Here is a 17,572-nt window from a genome sequence, read left to right on the forward strand (position 1 = left end):
TAAATAGTCTTGCCCCATCTTTCCTCTAAGTTCCCATCAGGTACTAAAAGGATGTGGAAATACGGGACTAGATGATCTCCAGAGGTCCCTCCCAACCGTAACAATTCCGTGAAATACACACACAGAGCAGAGCCCAGGGGGCAGCTCGGGGCGGAAGGGCAGAACTCTCACGCCGGGCCGAGGTTCTTTGGGAGGCTCTTTGGGGCGAGGGGAACAGATCGGCAGCGCAGCGGCGACCGTGGCGCGGCTCCCCCTCTGCCCAGGCCGTGCCCGTGCCCCCTCCCGCAGGCCCGGCCCCGGCCCAGCCCCACACCGCGGCCCGCGCCGCGGGGGAAAGGCCCGTACCTTGAAGTACCCGCCCTCGTAGAGCGTGTTGGGGGGCCCGAAGATCGCCACCTCCCAGTTGTAGAGGTCGGACTCGTCGACCAGGGTGATGCGGAAGCCCTCGACCGGCTCCTCCTGCAGCGACTTCAGCTCCAGCATCAGCGCCTTCTGCGAGCTGCTCATCTGCTGCTGGGCCATGGCGCGGCGCGGCCCCCGCCGCGGCCGCCTCCTCGCTCCCGGTGCCGCTCCCGGTGGTCCCGGTGCCGGTGGTGCCGGTGCCGCCCCCGCCCCTCCCCGCGCTGACGGCCCCGCCGCCGCCACTTCCTTTTGTGACGGCGCCGCTCGCGCTGACCTCAGCGCGCCGCGCCGGCCCCGCCCCCGCCGCTCCGTTAGCCGCGCCCCCCGCGCCCCCGGGCCACGCCCCCGCCGCACGCCCGGCCGTGCCCCGGCGCACAGCCAGGCCACGCCCCGCCTCGCCCCGGGCCACGCCCCGCCGCACGCGCTGCCGCGCGCCACGCCCCCCGCCGCGTGCCCTTAAAGGGACCGCGCTCGCCGGCGCTGTGGCCGACGGGGAGGAGGAGTCCGGGGGGTGAAGGGGGGGAGACGCAGTGTTATGGTGTAGTGGGGGGTTACAAAATCACAGCATCGAGTCCTTTGGAAAAGATCTGTGACAGCACCATAGTCCAACCTATGACCCAACACCACCACTGAGTGCCACGTCCAGTCTTTCTTTAAACAACTCCAGAGACAATGGCCCCATCACCTCCCTGGGCAGCCCATTCCAATGCATGATGACCCTTTCTGTAAAGAAATTCTTCCTAATGTCCACCTTGTGCCTTCCCTGGCACAGCTTGAGACCTTAAGCCATTAGCGAGTGTCCACAGGAGGGCCTCAAGGATGAGGAATGTTCCAGAGGGTGGCTCCTCCGTGTGAGGAGCAGCCGCGGGCACTTGGCCTGTTCAGCCTGGAGAAGACTGAGGGGAGGCCTCACTGCAGCTCCCCGGGAGAGGCAGAGGGCAGGCAGGAACTGATCTCTGTTACAGGACCTGAGGGGATGGCATCAAGCTGTGTCAGGGGAGGTTTGGTTTGGATACCAGGAAAAAGTTTTTCAGCAGAAGGTAGTTGGGCAGTGGAATAGGCTCCCCAAGGACACAGGTAAAGAAGCATTTGGACCATATTCTCAGGCACAGGGTGTAACTCTTGGGGCGCCCTGTGTATGGCCAGGAGTTGGACTCCATGATGCTGGTGGTTCCCTGCCAACTCAGCTTAAACTGTGTTTCTGTGATTCTATATGCCCTCCTCCTGTCACTGGCTGCCTGGGAAAAGAGACTGACCCGCAGCTGCACCATCCTGTCAGGGAGCTGCAGACTGTGATAAAAACCCCCTGGGTTTCCTCTTCTCCAGGCTAAACCAGCTCCCTCAGCTGCTCCTCACAGGACATGGATCCCAGATCTTTCACCGATTCCATTGCCCTTCTCTGAAATTGTTCCAGCACATCAATCTCCTTCCTGGATTGGGGGGTCCAGAACCGGACACAGCACTTGAGGTGCCTCACCAGTGCCAAGTACAGGGCAAGGATCATTTCCATAATCCTGCTGCTTTTATTACTATTGATCCAAGCCAGGATACCACTGGCCTTCTTGTTCACCTGGGCAAACTGCTGTTGTCTCATGTTTGGCTCTTATCAAGCAGCCCCAGGTCCTTTCCCACTGGGCAGCCTTCCAGCCTTTCTACCCCAAACCTGGAGCTGCAGGAGCTGTTGTGACCCAGGGACAGCACCTGGCACTTGGCCTTATTGAACCTCACAGAATTGGTCTATCCATCCAGCCTGTCTAGACAGTCACAGGTCATGAGTGGGTACAACAGCGCACGGTTCAGCCACTGATACGCACCCATGGTCACAAAACAGGTTTTTGTACAGAGCGTGGTTTTTGAAGAGTGAACTCACATGACTCAGGGCACCACAGAAATCCTGCAGCAGCTCCCAAGCTGCAGTAGGACACAAACAGACAGCTGCCATCCCTCACCCCAACATGTTGTTCTCACATTCTCCACAGATGTGTGATGTAGTCACACCAGAACATACCATTTCCAGCCTTCCTGCCATTCCCTGGCTTGGCTAAGGGTGAAAAATGCTTGCAGAAGTGTAGAGATCTATCAACCAGTAAACATGAGCCAGCACCTGTTCCTTAGTGAGTATTTAATGAATAACATAAATAATATTAATTAAAAAAATAAAGAAAGAAAAATAACAGTAATTGTCCAGGAAGAGGATGACCCATTTCTGCTTGGCATTTCTTTCATCCTTCTGCTCATGGCAGGGCTCAGGCCACCTCACAGGGGCATCTGCTCCTTGGACAAACAGGTTGGATGATGTGTCCCATCATCCCTACGTCATTACATGGCTTTAACCTTCTTTGCCCCCATCACCTCCCTGGCTTTCCCATCCCGATGACAACTCTGTAGACATGGGTGACCACTGAATCAATCTCCTGTACTTTCCAAAGTCATGGACTTTCCCAAAGGCACAGGACTGACAGCCAGGGCCCTGTGTGCTGGTGGGAGATCGTGCAGCTGGGCAGCCTGCACTGCCGGGGGACCTTGAAGCATCTCCCTGACACTTGGCAGCCTTGGCTCTGGCTCCTTCTGCAGACCTTGGCCCAGGGAGGAGAGCAGGAAGCAGACGGTTTTCCCCAAGCTCCAGCTGCTCCCAGGACAAATTTGCTGTTTTCCAGTGAAAAGCAAGGCATCCTTCCCCTTGTCCCTGAGGCTGCTCTGCTTGTCCTTCTCCTGCCTCTTGAGCTTTCCCCAGAGTCACCCCCGTTACCCTCTCCAGAGGTGCCCCAGCACTGTCAGAGGTACGTGGACCAGGGCTTCTGATTGCCTCCAAGCTATAAAATACTCCAGCCCTTGCAAAATCCCATCTCACCCTGGACAGTGTCCCTGTGGCATCAATCTTCTCATGGAGCTGGGATGCGTTCTTGCTCAGTGCCACCGGGGTAATATGGAGCAACATCTCTCGTCCATCAGGAGCTTGACTGATTGCTGATATAAAGTGTGTGCTCCCATACAGGGACAGGTCAGCCACTGGAACAGGTCAGTGGCTGTGGCTCACTCTTCACCACCTTGGACTGAGCTCAGATTTACTGAAAGCTGCTTAATTCAGCTCTCACGTCCTCAGCAGGAGGCTGGAGGGCTGGATCATGAAACACTGGTTTTCAGAGAAACTCCTTGCAGGCCAGGCAGCACCATGCTGTGTGTGTTTTCTGGTGGAAGTTCGATCCCATGTTCTTTTTATTTATGTCAGTGGAATAGAATAGAAAAGAATTGACTGTTTCTGTTGGAAGGGACTACAGCAACCATCCAATTCAACTGCCTGACCAATTCAAGGCTGACCAAAAGTTCAAGAATGTTGTTCAGGGCATTATCCAAATGTCCCTTAAACGCTGACAGGCTGGGGGCATTAGCCACCTCACTAGGATTCCTATTCTGTCCACCCATTCAGCAAAAAAGTGTTTCCTGATGCCAAGTCTAAACCTCTCCTGGTACTCTTTGAACCATTCCCACATGTCCTATCACTGGATACCAGGAAGAGCTGAGTACTTCCCTCTCCACTTCCCCTCCTCAGGAATCTGTAAGAGAGAATTACCTCAAACCCCCTTTCTCCAAACTAGACAAGCCCAAAATCCTCAGCTCCTCCTCAAAAGACATTCATCCAGCCTTTTCAGCACTGTTGTTGCAACTGTTGTTGCACTCCTCAGGACATATTAATGGATCTTCACATGCTTCTTAAGTTGTCCTTAGTTGATGGACATAACTCATTCTGTGATTTCTGTGCTCATCCAGCCAGCAAAGACCTGCTCTGTTAATAGGGCATCCCAGCTTGCTGGTAAAACACGGATTTGCTCATGTTTGGAGAAAAATGTACAGGAGCCAAGCTCATTTGGTACTGTACTGCCCTCAAAGCATCTTTTTTTGCAGCCAGCCTCCAGCACAGGCTTTGTCTCAACCTGTCTCATTCTGGAAGAGATGGAAGAAGCAAAGTTTGGAGTTATTCAGGATTTATCTCTGCCTGATGCCTGCCTTGAATGTTAATGTAAGATGTAATCATGCAAGGCAAAAAGTAAAGCAAGCCCTGGTGTATTCAAGAGAGCAGACCGCAAATTTTCCATCGTGTCTGCTTTCAGAAAAGGTATTGGTCTTTTTTCCCTCTGATTTTTTTTCTCTTTCCTGCAAAGCATTCAACACTCAAAGAAAATAGAAACTGTTGAAGCAACAGAGCATTTTGAAGCCTGTGCTGCCTGGCAGCCCCCTCCAAGGCTCCTGCCTCATTTCTGCCTGTGCTTTCAGGGACGCTCAGCTGCTCTGCCTGGTGTCCCGTTCCCCTGAACCCTGGCTGCCCTGAGGCTAGCATAACTTTTTTGATTTTTCATATGGCATTTCTCCCCTCCAATCACCTTTGATATACCATAATGAAAGGATGAAGCCTTCTTCTTCTCCTCCTCCTTCAGCTGCTCTCCCATGGGTGGTTACAGCTCACTTGCAAGCAGCGCTTTACATGGGGTATGCTCTGCCACAAACAGTGTTGTTCCTTCTTATATTTTCTTTTGTTTTCGCCTTAATGAATCAGTTTGTTCCTTGGGCTCACAGAACAAGAAATAGGGTCTGATGTGGGAACATGGGTCTCCAGGAAAGACAAGTGTCACTGGGAGAGGAGGAGGCTACACATACCATTATCCAGTCCCCAGCAGCAGAACTTGTCACTGTAAACTGGACCTCGAGGTGCCACCAGTACTATAGGTTAAATCTGACTTGAAAACTTCTAGGTCCTTTGCTTTGTTATTATCAGCTGTTTTTAATATCTCTCTTCCTCATTTATTTCTTTCTTCCTGTGAGCTGTGTTCACAGAGGATGACAAACTGAGAGTTAACTCCTCTGCTTAGCAACAGCAGAAGCTTTGAAAATGCAAACCTGTCTTGGTGTCACATTAGAGGGTTACTGCTCCATGAGCTGTCAGAGAGGACAAGAGGTGGGAAGATGTGGGAGTGCCTGTGTGACTTCATTCTCAGGACAGATTCCTCTCATGTGATACTTTTCACTGCTTTATCTAATTTCTTTCCTGAGTGGCTCAAAGGATGAGATATCTGTTCCTTCTGCAGGAGAACTGGATTCCCCTGGGATAAAATCCAATACCATCAACCCCTTTTCCTCTCCTCCTGCCTCTTCCCTACTCCTGTGCTTTGGTGAAACATCAGCAGGGATCCTGGGGACTCTGGGGGCTGGACTTTAACACCTTCTTACCCCCAGCAAGTAAGATGGTGAAGTGATGAAGAAGATTAGATAGGCAGTAGGAGTTCTACTTAGCCTACAACTACCCCACCAGGAGCCCTTTGTAGCTCAAGGAGCAAGCACAGCTATTCCTTGGGCTGTATTGAAACAGAGCTGGACACCTGCAGGTGCACTTCATCACTGTCCTGCCCCAAAGTTGGTCCTAAACAGCTAAAGATATATTTGTCCAACCAGTTCTTTTGTATTTATCCTTCAGACTGCCCAAAGTGGAAATTCACATGCTCCTAGGTCAATGGGGTTCAGCTCTGGACTCAGCTCCTCTTCCTCTTCTAGACCTCATATGTCTCCTCACCACCCAAATTTTACCCAGCTTTTTCTTACCAAGACCACTGTAGGGGTATGGAAGACAGAGAGAAGGGCCAAGATTATTTCTTCTGTCTCCTTCCTGGACTGCCATTGCCCTGGCTAGGTGCAAATCTCCAGCAGAGGCCACAGAGGTGTTGGCAGCCCATCATTCCCACAGTGGCAGCAAACATTGCCTACGGAACCAGGGGAAATAGCAGCTGGGGTTTGCAGGCTGGTTTTGCTGCCCAGGAGGGGCAGTAACAGAGGAATCTGGGGTTACTTCTTTTATTTACACTAGATACCTCAGTCCCACACCAGACAACAGACAATCACCATCATGATGGATCTCAGCCCTGACACAAAAACCCTGATGCCAAAGAAAGATTTTCCCATAAAACTCCCTGAGCATTTAGTGAGGAAAATCAAGATGTGATTATCTGGTCTGCTGCCCAAGTGAACAATGCATTATTAGTGCATGGGGTGAGTCCCACCTCAAAAACAAAAAAAAAAAAAAAACAACAAAAAAAAAAAAACCCCAAACAAAAAACTCCAAAAGAACAGTCACACAAGTGCCCTCACCTTCGCATTGACACCTACACAAGTTCCTCTGTCTGGGGAGCAGAGCATCAGAGTACTCAAGGGAAGTAATTGTCAATCTTTGAGAATAAAAGTCTGTCCACAATTCTCCTTCTGGATCCCTTTCACCTAAAAATGGGGCAAGCTCATCCTCAGGCAGAACTCATTACAGGGATGAAAAGATGCTTTTGAGCATCAGTCAGCAGCATCTGGGTTAACAGAAGCCCCCTACATCAAAGTAGCCACCAGCAGGGTAATGCAAAGTTTGGAAGATTCAGAGCAAAGGAGAAGAAAAATTAAGAGAAAACTAGATCTTTAGTGGAGCTTATTCTTTTTCCTTATTTTGATTTGGCCTTTTTTCTGTTTGTTTTACTTTGAATAAAGTTGGCTTTTTTTTTTTTTTTTTTTTTTTTTTTTTTGCCTTTCAACTCCAGTTTGCTCTTTTAAAATGGATGAAGTCCATCACAAGGGCTTGATAAAAGAGTGCTGTCACAGTGCCTGCTGCTCCCATTCAGCTGATGAATAAATTATAAGTGCATTACAATGCTACTTCAGCTGTGATTCCAGGGCCTAAGGAGTGTGATGACTGTGACCTTAGTGGTTTGAATTTCCAAGAGTTTGTGTACCTGGCTGCTCAGGTCACCTTACACCTTCCATTCTGGGCTCAGTGTGCAGAATATCTGAGCCTTTTCAAGCTGCCAGCTGCAGGGACAGTCCTCCAGCTGCTCACAGGGGTGGTGGTACGTGCTGTGGTGTTCAGAGATGCATGATCTGATAGAATCATAGAAATGCTGAGTTGGAAGGGAGGGACCCATCAGGACTCTGCTGAAACCTGAAGTGACTGTTATGCACCTCCAAAGCAGCAAGCTGTGGAACACAATTCTTTCTTGATGGGGCTGTGACTGGGGTATCCATATTGCTCAGTCCCAGGAATAGTTTCTGTGTTGGGAGCTGGAATTTTAGGTTCTTCTTGCTGGACAAGACATCGCTGTCTCCAGCATTCTGGTGTGGCTGAGATGGCGTGGATGCCAGCACCACTGGGATAAGGCAGCATGGGGTGTGCTCTGAGAGAGACATCAGCCTAAGCCAACATCCCCAGTGTTTCACCTTCACCTCACCCACAGGATCAGCTCTGTGGGGTGGGTGACCATCAAGGAGGGACTAACAGCTGTCCCCATTTCGGGGGACGAGCCATCTCTGTTAGGCAGGCATTGGCAGCAGAGTGAAGGAGCTGGAGTACACAGAGCAGCTCCCTGGTGGATTCACCAGACCCTGCTTTTACCCTCAAAGTAAAGGGTATTTTACCCTCGTGTTTCTGCAGAAGACATGGTGGGGACGGATAGCATTTTGCAGAAGGTAAGTGAGGGCGAAGAGGAAGCCCTCTGGTGTCACACCATTCCTGGCTTAGGGGCACCAACACCATGTACCATGCTGATGGTATATGGCATGATATCAGCTCTTGTCAGCTGAGCTTACAATGCTCTCACTCATTGCCATACCTTGGGTGGTCTCTGTGGGCTCATCTCCAGGATCAATGCACTCATCTTCTGCCAGTAACTCAAATGCAGGCCCAGCAAGGCGTAGATGAAGATGCATGGCTCAGATCTTGCCCGAGGCTTTGAAAACTGACCGCAAGAAGACTCTCCATTTGGAATCAGTGAATTGAATTGGAGCTTGCTTTGCTGAGGCTGAATTTGGCCTTTTTGTGACTTTTCCCACATTAAAGATGAACAGATCCACAGGAAGAAAACCAAACTACAGCATAAGCACCAAGCCCAAGGCATGGCAGCAGGCTTGGGTGACTGAATAGCAGAGGGAATCTCTTGAGTGAAAAGGTCCAGAGATGGTTAGGGGCAGGGGATCCTCCTGGATCATCTCCATCTCCAACTTCCTAACAAAGAGGTATTCCTCTGAAAAACTGCTCGTAGGGCTTGTGTGCCACATGTAATGTCTCACTCTGCTGTGTGCAGCAGTAGGTTGTGAGCTCTGGAAACTGCTTTGTGGTGAGTGTGAAGCAGAATTAGGCAGGGGAACACTCTTGCACCAATCCTGAAAACTCCTCTGGGGGCTCATATGTAGAAAGGAAGAGGCTGAACTTTCCTGCAGGAGCCTGAATCATTGGGAGGGTAATTGATGCAAATTTCCCAGACAGGTCAGCAAGTCTGGAGAAGCCTTCTTGCCTGTCCTGAGCATGCTGAGAGATGCTGTCATCTCCACCCTGGGGCTTGCTGTCCATGGAAATTTGGAAAGAACTTCTATGGGGTCTTAAAAAAACAAATAGAAAACCACTGAGTTCACAAGGCTGAAATCCTCTAGCATTGTCCATGTTGGAAAGCAGTGCTCACACACTCTCTTGGAGAAGGGAGGGATGGGAGCCTGCAGGGACTGTTCAGGGGGTTGATTGTCTTCCTCTTGGCTCCACCAGCTGCTCTGCATTCCTGTCCCCTCCAACCACCCCTTGCAGTTACCCCATTTCCATCAGCACCCTGCTGCAGACCTTGGGGCAGCCACAGTTATGTTCCTGCCTTGTTTTTGTGACTGAGGCTGGAGGGCTCAGGCCTCCAAAAGGGTCCCTGGGGCACATGGACAGGGTAGAGCATGGCTGTGCCCTGCAGGTGCTGTCCCTCAGTGCTTTGTTGTGCCAACATCTCAATCCCCATCTACAGCTGCCTGTAGGGCCAGGTATATCTCCTCCAGACTTGTTTACTTGCTGTGAGATTTCCATTAATTAACCTCATGCTTCTCCATCCTGCAGGGAACCCATTGGCTGCACCAACCTGAAGCTCTCAATCTACAGTAGCTTTGGCACATCCCATTTCCTTGTCCCATCTAGCACATCTCAGATCTTCTGCCTGGCCTCTAGGATGGGTTCTTTCCCTCTTCTAACCTGCAGCTGCCAATTCAAGGGCAGAAAGTGTGCAAAAAGAGCCAACAGCCATGTTTGTGTCTGGATGTACATCGGGGACAATTCATTCTGCAGAATTCCCATTTTAAAGATGGAGAAAGTTCTGATGCTGTCCCAAACAATAAGCTGTGGTTTTTATCTCAAATGGGTTTGTTTTTCCTATGTTTTTTCCATTTCAATGATCTAGAAGAGCAGGAGAGAGGGAGCTTAAGATCTAAGCCTTTGCATCAGGACCCTCATTTGCAGAGTGCTTTAAATTAATATGCTTTTCTTCTTGTCTTTAACACATTCAGTGGTGCTGCAGGGGAGGCTTTCAGCTGGGTGAGCTGGCTGTAGTCTGGTCCTATGAGTCTGCATCGCCTTATCTCCAAGATAATCAAAGGCCCTTACTTTGATTTTTCTCTGGGGAAGTTAAAAAAATACTGTGAACATACTTGCCAGTGGTCAGGAAGAACCAAAAAAAGGCAAATTTTAGCTATTTCTGTCTTCATGGTGCCCCTTAGGTATGAGAGTGGGGTAAAGCAGAAAAGGCCTATGGGGTGGAGGCCTCTCCCTCCTCAGGAAAAATGTGCAGAGCAGGGGTTGCAAGATGGGAACACAGGAATCAGTAAGGACTTTCAGAGGAGTGAATTCTTCTCTCTGCAAATAAGCAGCCAACATTCCACGAAGGCCACAAAACTTAGATAAAAGCCTTTCTCCACCTCAAGCATGTTTTTCTCTCAGCATCCATTTTTAATATATTTATCTCTGTTTTTTTTTTCTTTAAGTGCAGCACCGGTGAGCAGTGCCAGGACACTCAGATCCTTCCCTAAGCATCAGAACACGTGCTCAGCTTTAGAAATGCAGAGTTTTTCCCTAGAGTGAGACATACTTTCATTTACTTGAATGCTTACATGTGAAAAAAATAGAAGGGAGGGTTTGCACACAGTATGCTTATTTGTCTTATAACAGTATAAAGGTGCTTCTTCCAGAGCAATTTTCAATGCCATAGGGCATTTTACTGTGGGGTTTCTTCATACATGTGAAAATATTGTCCCATTGACCTTACTGCCCTAGTCTCATTTTTGTTTACAGTCATCTATATACTGACTTTCACATATAGATTAGATATATATACATGTATGCTTCTTTCACATCTACTTGCTGTTTAGAAACCTGCAAAAGCAATCGAAAGCTCTGATAACAGAGTACAATCAAATTACCCTGCTGTTACTCCTCATATTCCGATGATTAATAAATAATAAAAGCCATTTGAGTAATATTTTATCTGGGCCCTTGGAAAATAGCTGTTCTGGAACAGCTCCTGGCTGTTCCTATCCATGGAAGTATTTCCAAAATGTTGGTAAAGCAGGGGAAAACAAAAGGATTCTCACTTATTGAATCATGGAATCAGAATGGCTTGGACTGGGAGGGATCTGTAAAGTGCATCTAGTTCCACACCCCAGCAACGAGCAGGGACATCTTCACCTAAAGCAGGTTGCTCAGGGCCTTTTCCAACCTGGTCTTGATGTTTCCAGGGATGGGGCATCCACCATCCACCACCTCTCGGACAGGCTGTAGTGGTTTAGCCCCAGTCAGCAGCCAGGCCCCAGGCAGCCACTCTCCTTGGTGGGATTGGGCAGAGAATTGGAGCAGTAAAAGTGAGAAAACGTGTGGCTTGAGATAAAGAGAGTTTATTAGGAAAAGCAAAAGCCATGCATGCAAGCAAAGCAAAACAAGAAATTAATCCACTGCTTCCCTTGGGCAGGCAGGTGTTCAGCCATCTTCAGGAGAGCAGGGATCCATCACGCATAATGGTTACTTGGGAGGACAAACACCATCACTCCAAATCTCTCTCTACCTCCTTCTCAACACTTTATATACTGAGCATGATTTCATATGGTCTGGAATCAGTTTGATGAGTTTGGTCACCTGTCTTTGCTGTGTCTACTCCCAGCCTCCTCTGCACCCCCAGTCTTCTCACCAGTGTGGTGGTATGAGAAGCAGAAAAGGCTTTGGCTCTTTGTTACCACTCAGCAATAACAAAAACATGTCTATGTTATTAACACTGTGTTCAGCACAAACTCAAAACACAGCCACATAACTGTGAAGAAAGCCAACTGTGTAGAAAATTAACTCTACCCCAGCCACTGTACTCTAAACCAGCACACAGGTCTGTACTTTTGTAATAGCACAGACCTGAGAGCTGGATGCAGGGCTCCAGGTGGGTCTCAGCAGAGCAGAGCAGAGGGGCAGAATCCCCTCCCTGCCCTGCTGCCCACGGGGCTCTGGGTGCAGCCCAGGACACGTTTGGCTCTCTGGGCTGGCAGTGCCATGGCTGGGCCATGTGCAGCCTCTCACCCACAGCACCCCCAAGCCCTTCTGGGCACGGCTGCTCTGGGGCTGCTCATGCCCAGCCTGGGCTGGTACCAGGGGCTGCTCCAACCCAAGTGTGCATGGCCTTGTTGAACCTCATGAGATTCTCATGAGCCCACTCCTTGAGCTTGTCCAAGTCCCTCTGCATGGGCATCCTGTCCCTGCTTGTGTTTTGTGCTCATCAGTTTGGCAATGGGCCCATTTGAGTCATATTTTATTGACATTGGAGGTGGTTGCTGAACAAGACCTGAGACTTTGAGGGTGTCTGTCAGCACTGAGACCAGTTGCACCAGAGATAGTTTGCACACAGAGGGATGACAATGCTTTGAAGAGCCCTTGGTGTACAGGGTACAGTGTATAGCCATCCGATGGAAAATACTAATTACCTCCATTACCAATGGGCATTATGGAAGACTTAAAGACTGCAAGCTGTTTTGGGGGCAGTGAACTTGCCTGTTTTATAGACACAGCTGTAAAAACAGCCCAGAAGATTGAAAAGTGTTCCTATCTGTTGGGATGACATTGAATTCTGCTCCTGCCAGTCCATTCCTCATGCAGCTCACAGGGCATCTTGACGGTCAAGACCATGAAAATGTTGCACAAACTTTCAGAGCCTGATCTTGCAGCTGAGTATGGGTGAGCTGGGATGAGCTGTGCCTGCTTGAGGTATGTATTGCTTTGAATATTTTCCCTTTTTATCTCATTTTCCTATGTCACGAAATGAAAACGGAACGAAAAAGGAGATTTGGAAATTCTCACTGCCAGGTCACGGTTTCCCTCTGCTTTCACTTTATCTCATGTCCTTCAGGGTTGGTTTCTTGGCTTGAGAGCCAGCAGCTGCTGCTCTATCAAGGCACTGTACTAAGTGATTCCCCAGACACTGTCTTATCTCCAAGGACCTGCTTGCACAGGTCCTGATAGGCACTATCTTCTGTCCCCACCTGCTGGGGGCCACGTGTCCTGTCCCCCCCAAACCTGCAGGAAGTGCTTTGCCCAGCACAGCAGTGAGGTCTTGGGGCAGATTCGCACAGGTCGATGGCAAACTTGTCATGGCCAGCACGAAGGTTCAGTGCTGGATGCTTGTCTATTCTGGAATCTAGAAATAGCCCACAAGGACCCATCTACCCCAGCACTTCTCTTCATGCAAGTCCACCCCTGGTGTAAGGACAAGTGATACTTCCCCAGAATATCTCCTCAATGTCCAACCTTGTTTTTGTGACTCAGACTCCCTGAGCCAGAAGTGTACTTATACATAATAGCCTTCAAATTTTTCTCCCATTAATTTGCTTGGCTATTTTTGAAGGCAGATAAATTTTAAGCATTTGCAACATCCTGTACCTAACAGCTGCCCAATCTAATGATCTGTTTGGGTGCAGAATCATTTCCTTGGGGCTTGTTTTGATCCTGCCACCTCATAGCTTTTTTGATGCCCTCATCCTCACAGTGGAGAAAATGACAAATGGTCCTTTTCTGTCCAGCTACACTCTTGCAAGTAACCTTGCAGGCTGTATTATAACCTTTCCTTTAGTGTCTTTTTGTTCCAGAAGATTGCCAGCCTACACAGCTGCTCCTCCCATGGACACAGAGACCTTGTAGTGCTATGATAATTTGAAAATTGTTTCCTTTTTGCCTCCATTCCTTTCATAAAAAGCTCAGTGAGTCTTAGGTACAACTCTACAGATTGTTTAAAAACAAACCAAAGGAAAATTCCCCAAAATGAGATGCCCACCATCTGCCAGGTGACTTCAAATTGTCCCATGCCCAAACTTTCTTCCCTGGAAGTTGCTGCTGTCCTCACACAGACTGCAAGATCTGTTTCCTATGGGATCGGTCTCTTTGTGTTTCCTCACACACCAGGCAGAGGGGAGGCAAAGGAAACCCCAAATAACAGCAGAGACATTCGTTGCCAGTATAAAACTTGGGTACAATAACCAGCCTGTTTCAGGACAGAGGCCCATCTCCCCGGGAGCAATGAAGCCTTTTGCCCATGGCTTGGCAATGCACAGCAGGGCTGGATGAGGTACCATTCAGCTGGGAGGCATGCCTGACATCCCTGGGTTTTGGGACTTTTGGATCCACTGGAATGTTAGATAGCACAAAGCCTTCAGCTCTCTGTGCAGCTGTTAGCACCTCCAGGAGGCAGCTGGTCTCACCCTGTGTTCTCCTGACTCATCTGGGGGTGTGTCTCTCTGCTTTCTAAGCCAGGACAGGTAACTCCTTCTCTTTGAGATCAAACAAGGCTAAAGGACAGCAAAGATTTGCCAAGATTCCCCAAAGCTGATGGCCAGTTTTTATTTTGGTGGAAGAACCCATATGTAGAGCTCAAAGGTGTCTTCCCTGCTGGGGAAGAAGATGAATCTGACCTAAGCAGATGACAGCTCTGGCTCACAGAGCAGTCTTGCAAGGGCTTTAGGGGCCAGGAAAGGGGGGCTCATCCCAGCCCAAAGCCAGAGTGCTTCTCCCTTCCAGCCCAAAGGCACACCATGGGGTGAGGCCATATGATGGGGACTCATCTCAATGCAAAAGGAGGATTCAACATTCACAAAGTAAGTCTTTTGCAAGGTGTTCCTGGAGTGGCAGAGCTTTGAAGCTGATTTCTGATAGCACCATCTTTGGAGGAGGCTTGAGCGGCTAGTAATGTGGTTCAGAGTGCCTCACTATCTTCCTCCCCATGGTGGAAGGCTTGGTCTTTCTCCTCCACTCAGTTGAGCTGCCAAATTCAACAAAACGGCTCTGAAACACCTGCATCCGGAGGTGAGGCAGCCCCTGTGGGCTGAAAATCACAAACTAGGAGGGATATGGCAGAGACACAGTCAACACTGTTGCTTAATCTCTGTTTCTATGAGAAGCAAAGGCAAAATGGAGAACTATGAGGGAATTCCCTGAATGCTCTTCCTGAATTCTGGAATTTTCATTCCAGCAAAACCCTCTACTGCCTTGCCTCTGTTCCCCTCAGGTGAATGAGTATGTAACATACCTGTCTTGAAGAGTCATTGGAATGGGGGGAACTGAACCAAAGAATAAAAAGGGCCAGAGCTGTTAAATCTGAGTCAGGTGTGCTTGAAGATTTTAATTAATCACGTTGTCATCATCATCATTGTCGTCGTCATCACCACCATCACCTCTGCTGACGTTTGCTCGGCAATATGCAAGTTGGGTTTGGAAAGACAGGGAGGCCACTCACATTGCCCGGTGATTTGGCACTCAGAGGTTTAAGCCACAAATAAATAAAACTCACATTTGCATGTTCCCGGCTCTCTCCACCCCCTCTTGTCTCAGGAGCTGCCCTTAAGACTGTATTTGTTTCTGTTGTGGCTGGGAAACAGAACAGTTTTACTGCAGGGAGATTGCCCAGGGATGCCTTGGTGGGACAGGCAAGGCATACCAACTCATCACTGATAAAACATGACAAGACTGCAAGAGAAAAGAAGGCAGAGCTTTTCCTTTCCTTCAGAGTCTCCAATGTGATTTTTAGAGACTGCAAGTTTTTTACTACCAGAAAAAAAAAGAAAAGGGTTTCTTCTCCTTGTTGCTATGTGTAAATCCAACCCGGCAACAGACAGGAAATAAGGTAAATTTGCTCTCTTGCCTGTTGCATAAAGCAAACAAAGAGACCAGAGAATAAAAACAAGGTACACAAAACAATCTATGCAAGATGCAAATTGGTAATTTAAGAGGAGGCAAAACTGCTGGTACATTTCAAAGCATATCAATTTCCCATTAGTTCTCTTTGTGTAATTCAGATCACCACAGTTTTCAGATAAAGCTGCCAGAGACTGACTTCAAAATCAGTCTCTCCCTCTCTACCCCTGACGTATATGTATGATTTAGTTAAGCTTTGCTTTTTTGTTGGTTTTTTTTTTTTTTTCCTTCACACAGGGTGTCTAACACAGCATCCCAGCATTTGACCCACCCAGGAGGCCTGTAGCTGTTGTACCATTCTGTGAACCTCAGTGTTGCCCTTGTAAAGCCCTGAAGCCGCAGCTTCTGCTGGTGGAGGGAGGATGCAAAGCAAGTACTTTCTATGTCCCAGTACAGAAGGCTGAGACTTAATGAACCAGGTGAGACTTAACAATCAATCATCCATTCAAGAAAAGAGTGATGATTGAACCTCACATTACTCAGTGCAACGTTGTTTTGCCTGGGTGGTCCCTGAGCCCCAGGAGGGACTTGGGTATCCCTCTGACCCCATCCCAAAGGCAGAGCTGGCCTCCAGCTTTTCATGGATCTTACTTTTTCAGCTGCCAGGAATGTGCTGGGTGTCTGCCCAAACCCCAGGATGAAGCCCTTGAGCTTTTGTTTAAAACGTCAATGTTTGGAAGTTAAAAACTACAAACATCTACTTCACCCTACCCTTTTGCCCTGATGAAGTCCCCCACCTCTTGGCCATTGAGAAGATTGCCCAGTGGCTATGTGTTTCTGTGATATGGCCATACCTGGGATGGACAGTCAAACATTATGGAAGTGTGTCATTAGCCTATGTGCCAGGTTATTTTTGAGAGTTACAAATGGCTTTGTCATGTGTTAACACTTGAGAATTTAAAACACTTGAAAATACTAGAGAAACCAAAGGGAGGAAGTATTTAATCCTACAATGAAATGCAGAAGTGGGACAGAGCCCCCACTACACAGAAGCAGCAGAGAAACTCCATCAAATCTGGGTGAAGCTGCCAGGCAGTGAGAAGTGCCACGTCCAGGTGTTATCACTGGGATGAGGTTTTGGGGCACTTGGTAAAAAAAAAAAAAATCAGCCACAGCCATGGGGTGGCCAAAGAGGGGGGGAGCTCCTGAAGAGGAGCTGGCTTTGCCTGCAGACACCTGCAAGCCACAGGGTCTGCCAAGGTTTTTGCCGCAAGTTTAGCTCTCCACAGCTGCCAGGGGAGAGGAGCATTTCCACAGCAGTGGTGTTTTTGGGAAGACCCCAGGAGGTTAAGCAGACACAACACAAGTCGGGATCAGCTAAACTTGCTCGGCAGCCGCGCCGACCGCAGCCCCTTGCTGGCAGCATTCCTGGGGCCGGGCCGAGGCAGCAGGGATGTGTGCGTGCACACAGGTGTGCGTGCCGGGCTGCACTCGTGTGCTGCAGGGCGTCACCACTGCGGGCTGAGGGCTGGCGGTGCTCAGGTGCTGCTCCAGGAAAGACAGCACCGAGGATGTGATTCCACATGCTCCCAGTGGTCCATCTGCCAGTGTGGGATTTTCCCATGGGTGCACTGGTGCCACATTGCCATCTGTCTGTGTCTCTCAGGAAAGCTGGAGCTCCAAAAGGTCATGCTGAGGAGATGCTTGTACACAGTTTGGGGATGCTTACCATTGTTGAAAATCCACCTGGGAATGGCTTCACCTGAACCAGGAAGTCCCAGATTTCCAGGGATAGAGTGCAGGGAACATTCCTCCAATGTACTAGGTGTCTCTGAGCAGCAAGGATGAAGCATAACAAGAAGCAGGAGCTCAGCAGTAGCTCTTTGGGCTAGGCAGGATAGGAGGAGGCGCATGATGCCTGCTAGGGCGAGCACATGGTATGGAATGCAGTAAATTTTTTAAAATTACTATTACTACTATTAGCACTGTAGGACTGGGTGTAATTAATGACTCACAATGTGCTGAAATGCTTTATTAAAGAACCTGTTCTGGGGCAAGCATGAGCGGTCCTGCTCTCCACTGCAGAGCTGGCTGGGCTGCCCTGAGGTCACACATCCACAGCACACGTCCTGTGCCCCCCAGTCCCCTAAACTCCCCCCCGTGACCCCAAATCAGACGCTGAACTCATTCATACAA

The 17,572-nt window shown here is 49.1% G+C and overlaps 2 protein-coding genes across 2 annotated transcripts in view; one reads left to right on the forward strand and one right to left on the reverse strand.

The window, feature by feature from the left end:
* The window catches only part of UBE2R2 (ubiquitin conjugating enzyme E2 R2), a 51,598-nt gene extending 50,998 nt beyond the window's left edge, over positions 1 to 600 (reverse strand). The window contains exon 1 of the mRNA XM_058043265.1: positions 346 to 600. Within this exon, the coding sequence (XP_057899248.1) occupies positions 346 to 522 (177 nt within the window). The 5' untranslated portion in view covers positions 523 to 600. The remainder of the gene's footprint in view (positions 1 to 345) is intronic.
* A 7,260-nt stretch (positions 601 to 7,860) lies between these two features.
* The window catches only part of NOL6 (nucleolar protein 6), a 38,593-nt gene continuing 28,881 nt past the window's right edge, over positions 7,861 to 17,572 (forward strand). The window contains exon 1 of the mRNA XM_058044580.1: positions 7,861 to 7,890. Coding sequence (XP_057900563.1) covers positions 7,861 to 7,890 — 30 coding nt within the window. The remainder of the gene's footprint in view (positions 7,891 to 17,572) is intronic.

This window comes from Melospiza georgiana, chromosome Z (genome assembly GCF_028018845.1).
Source record: "Melospiza georgiana isolate bMelGeo1 chromosome Z, bMelGeo1.pri, whole genome shotgun sequence".
NCBI lineage: Eukaryota > Metazoa > Chordata > Aves > Passeriformes > Passerellidae > Melospiza > Melospiza georgiana.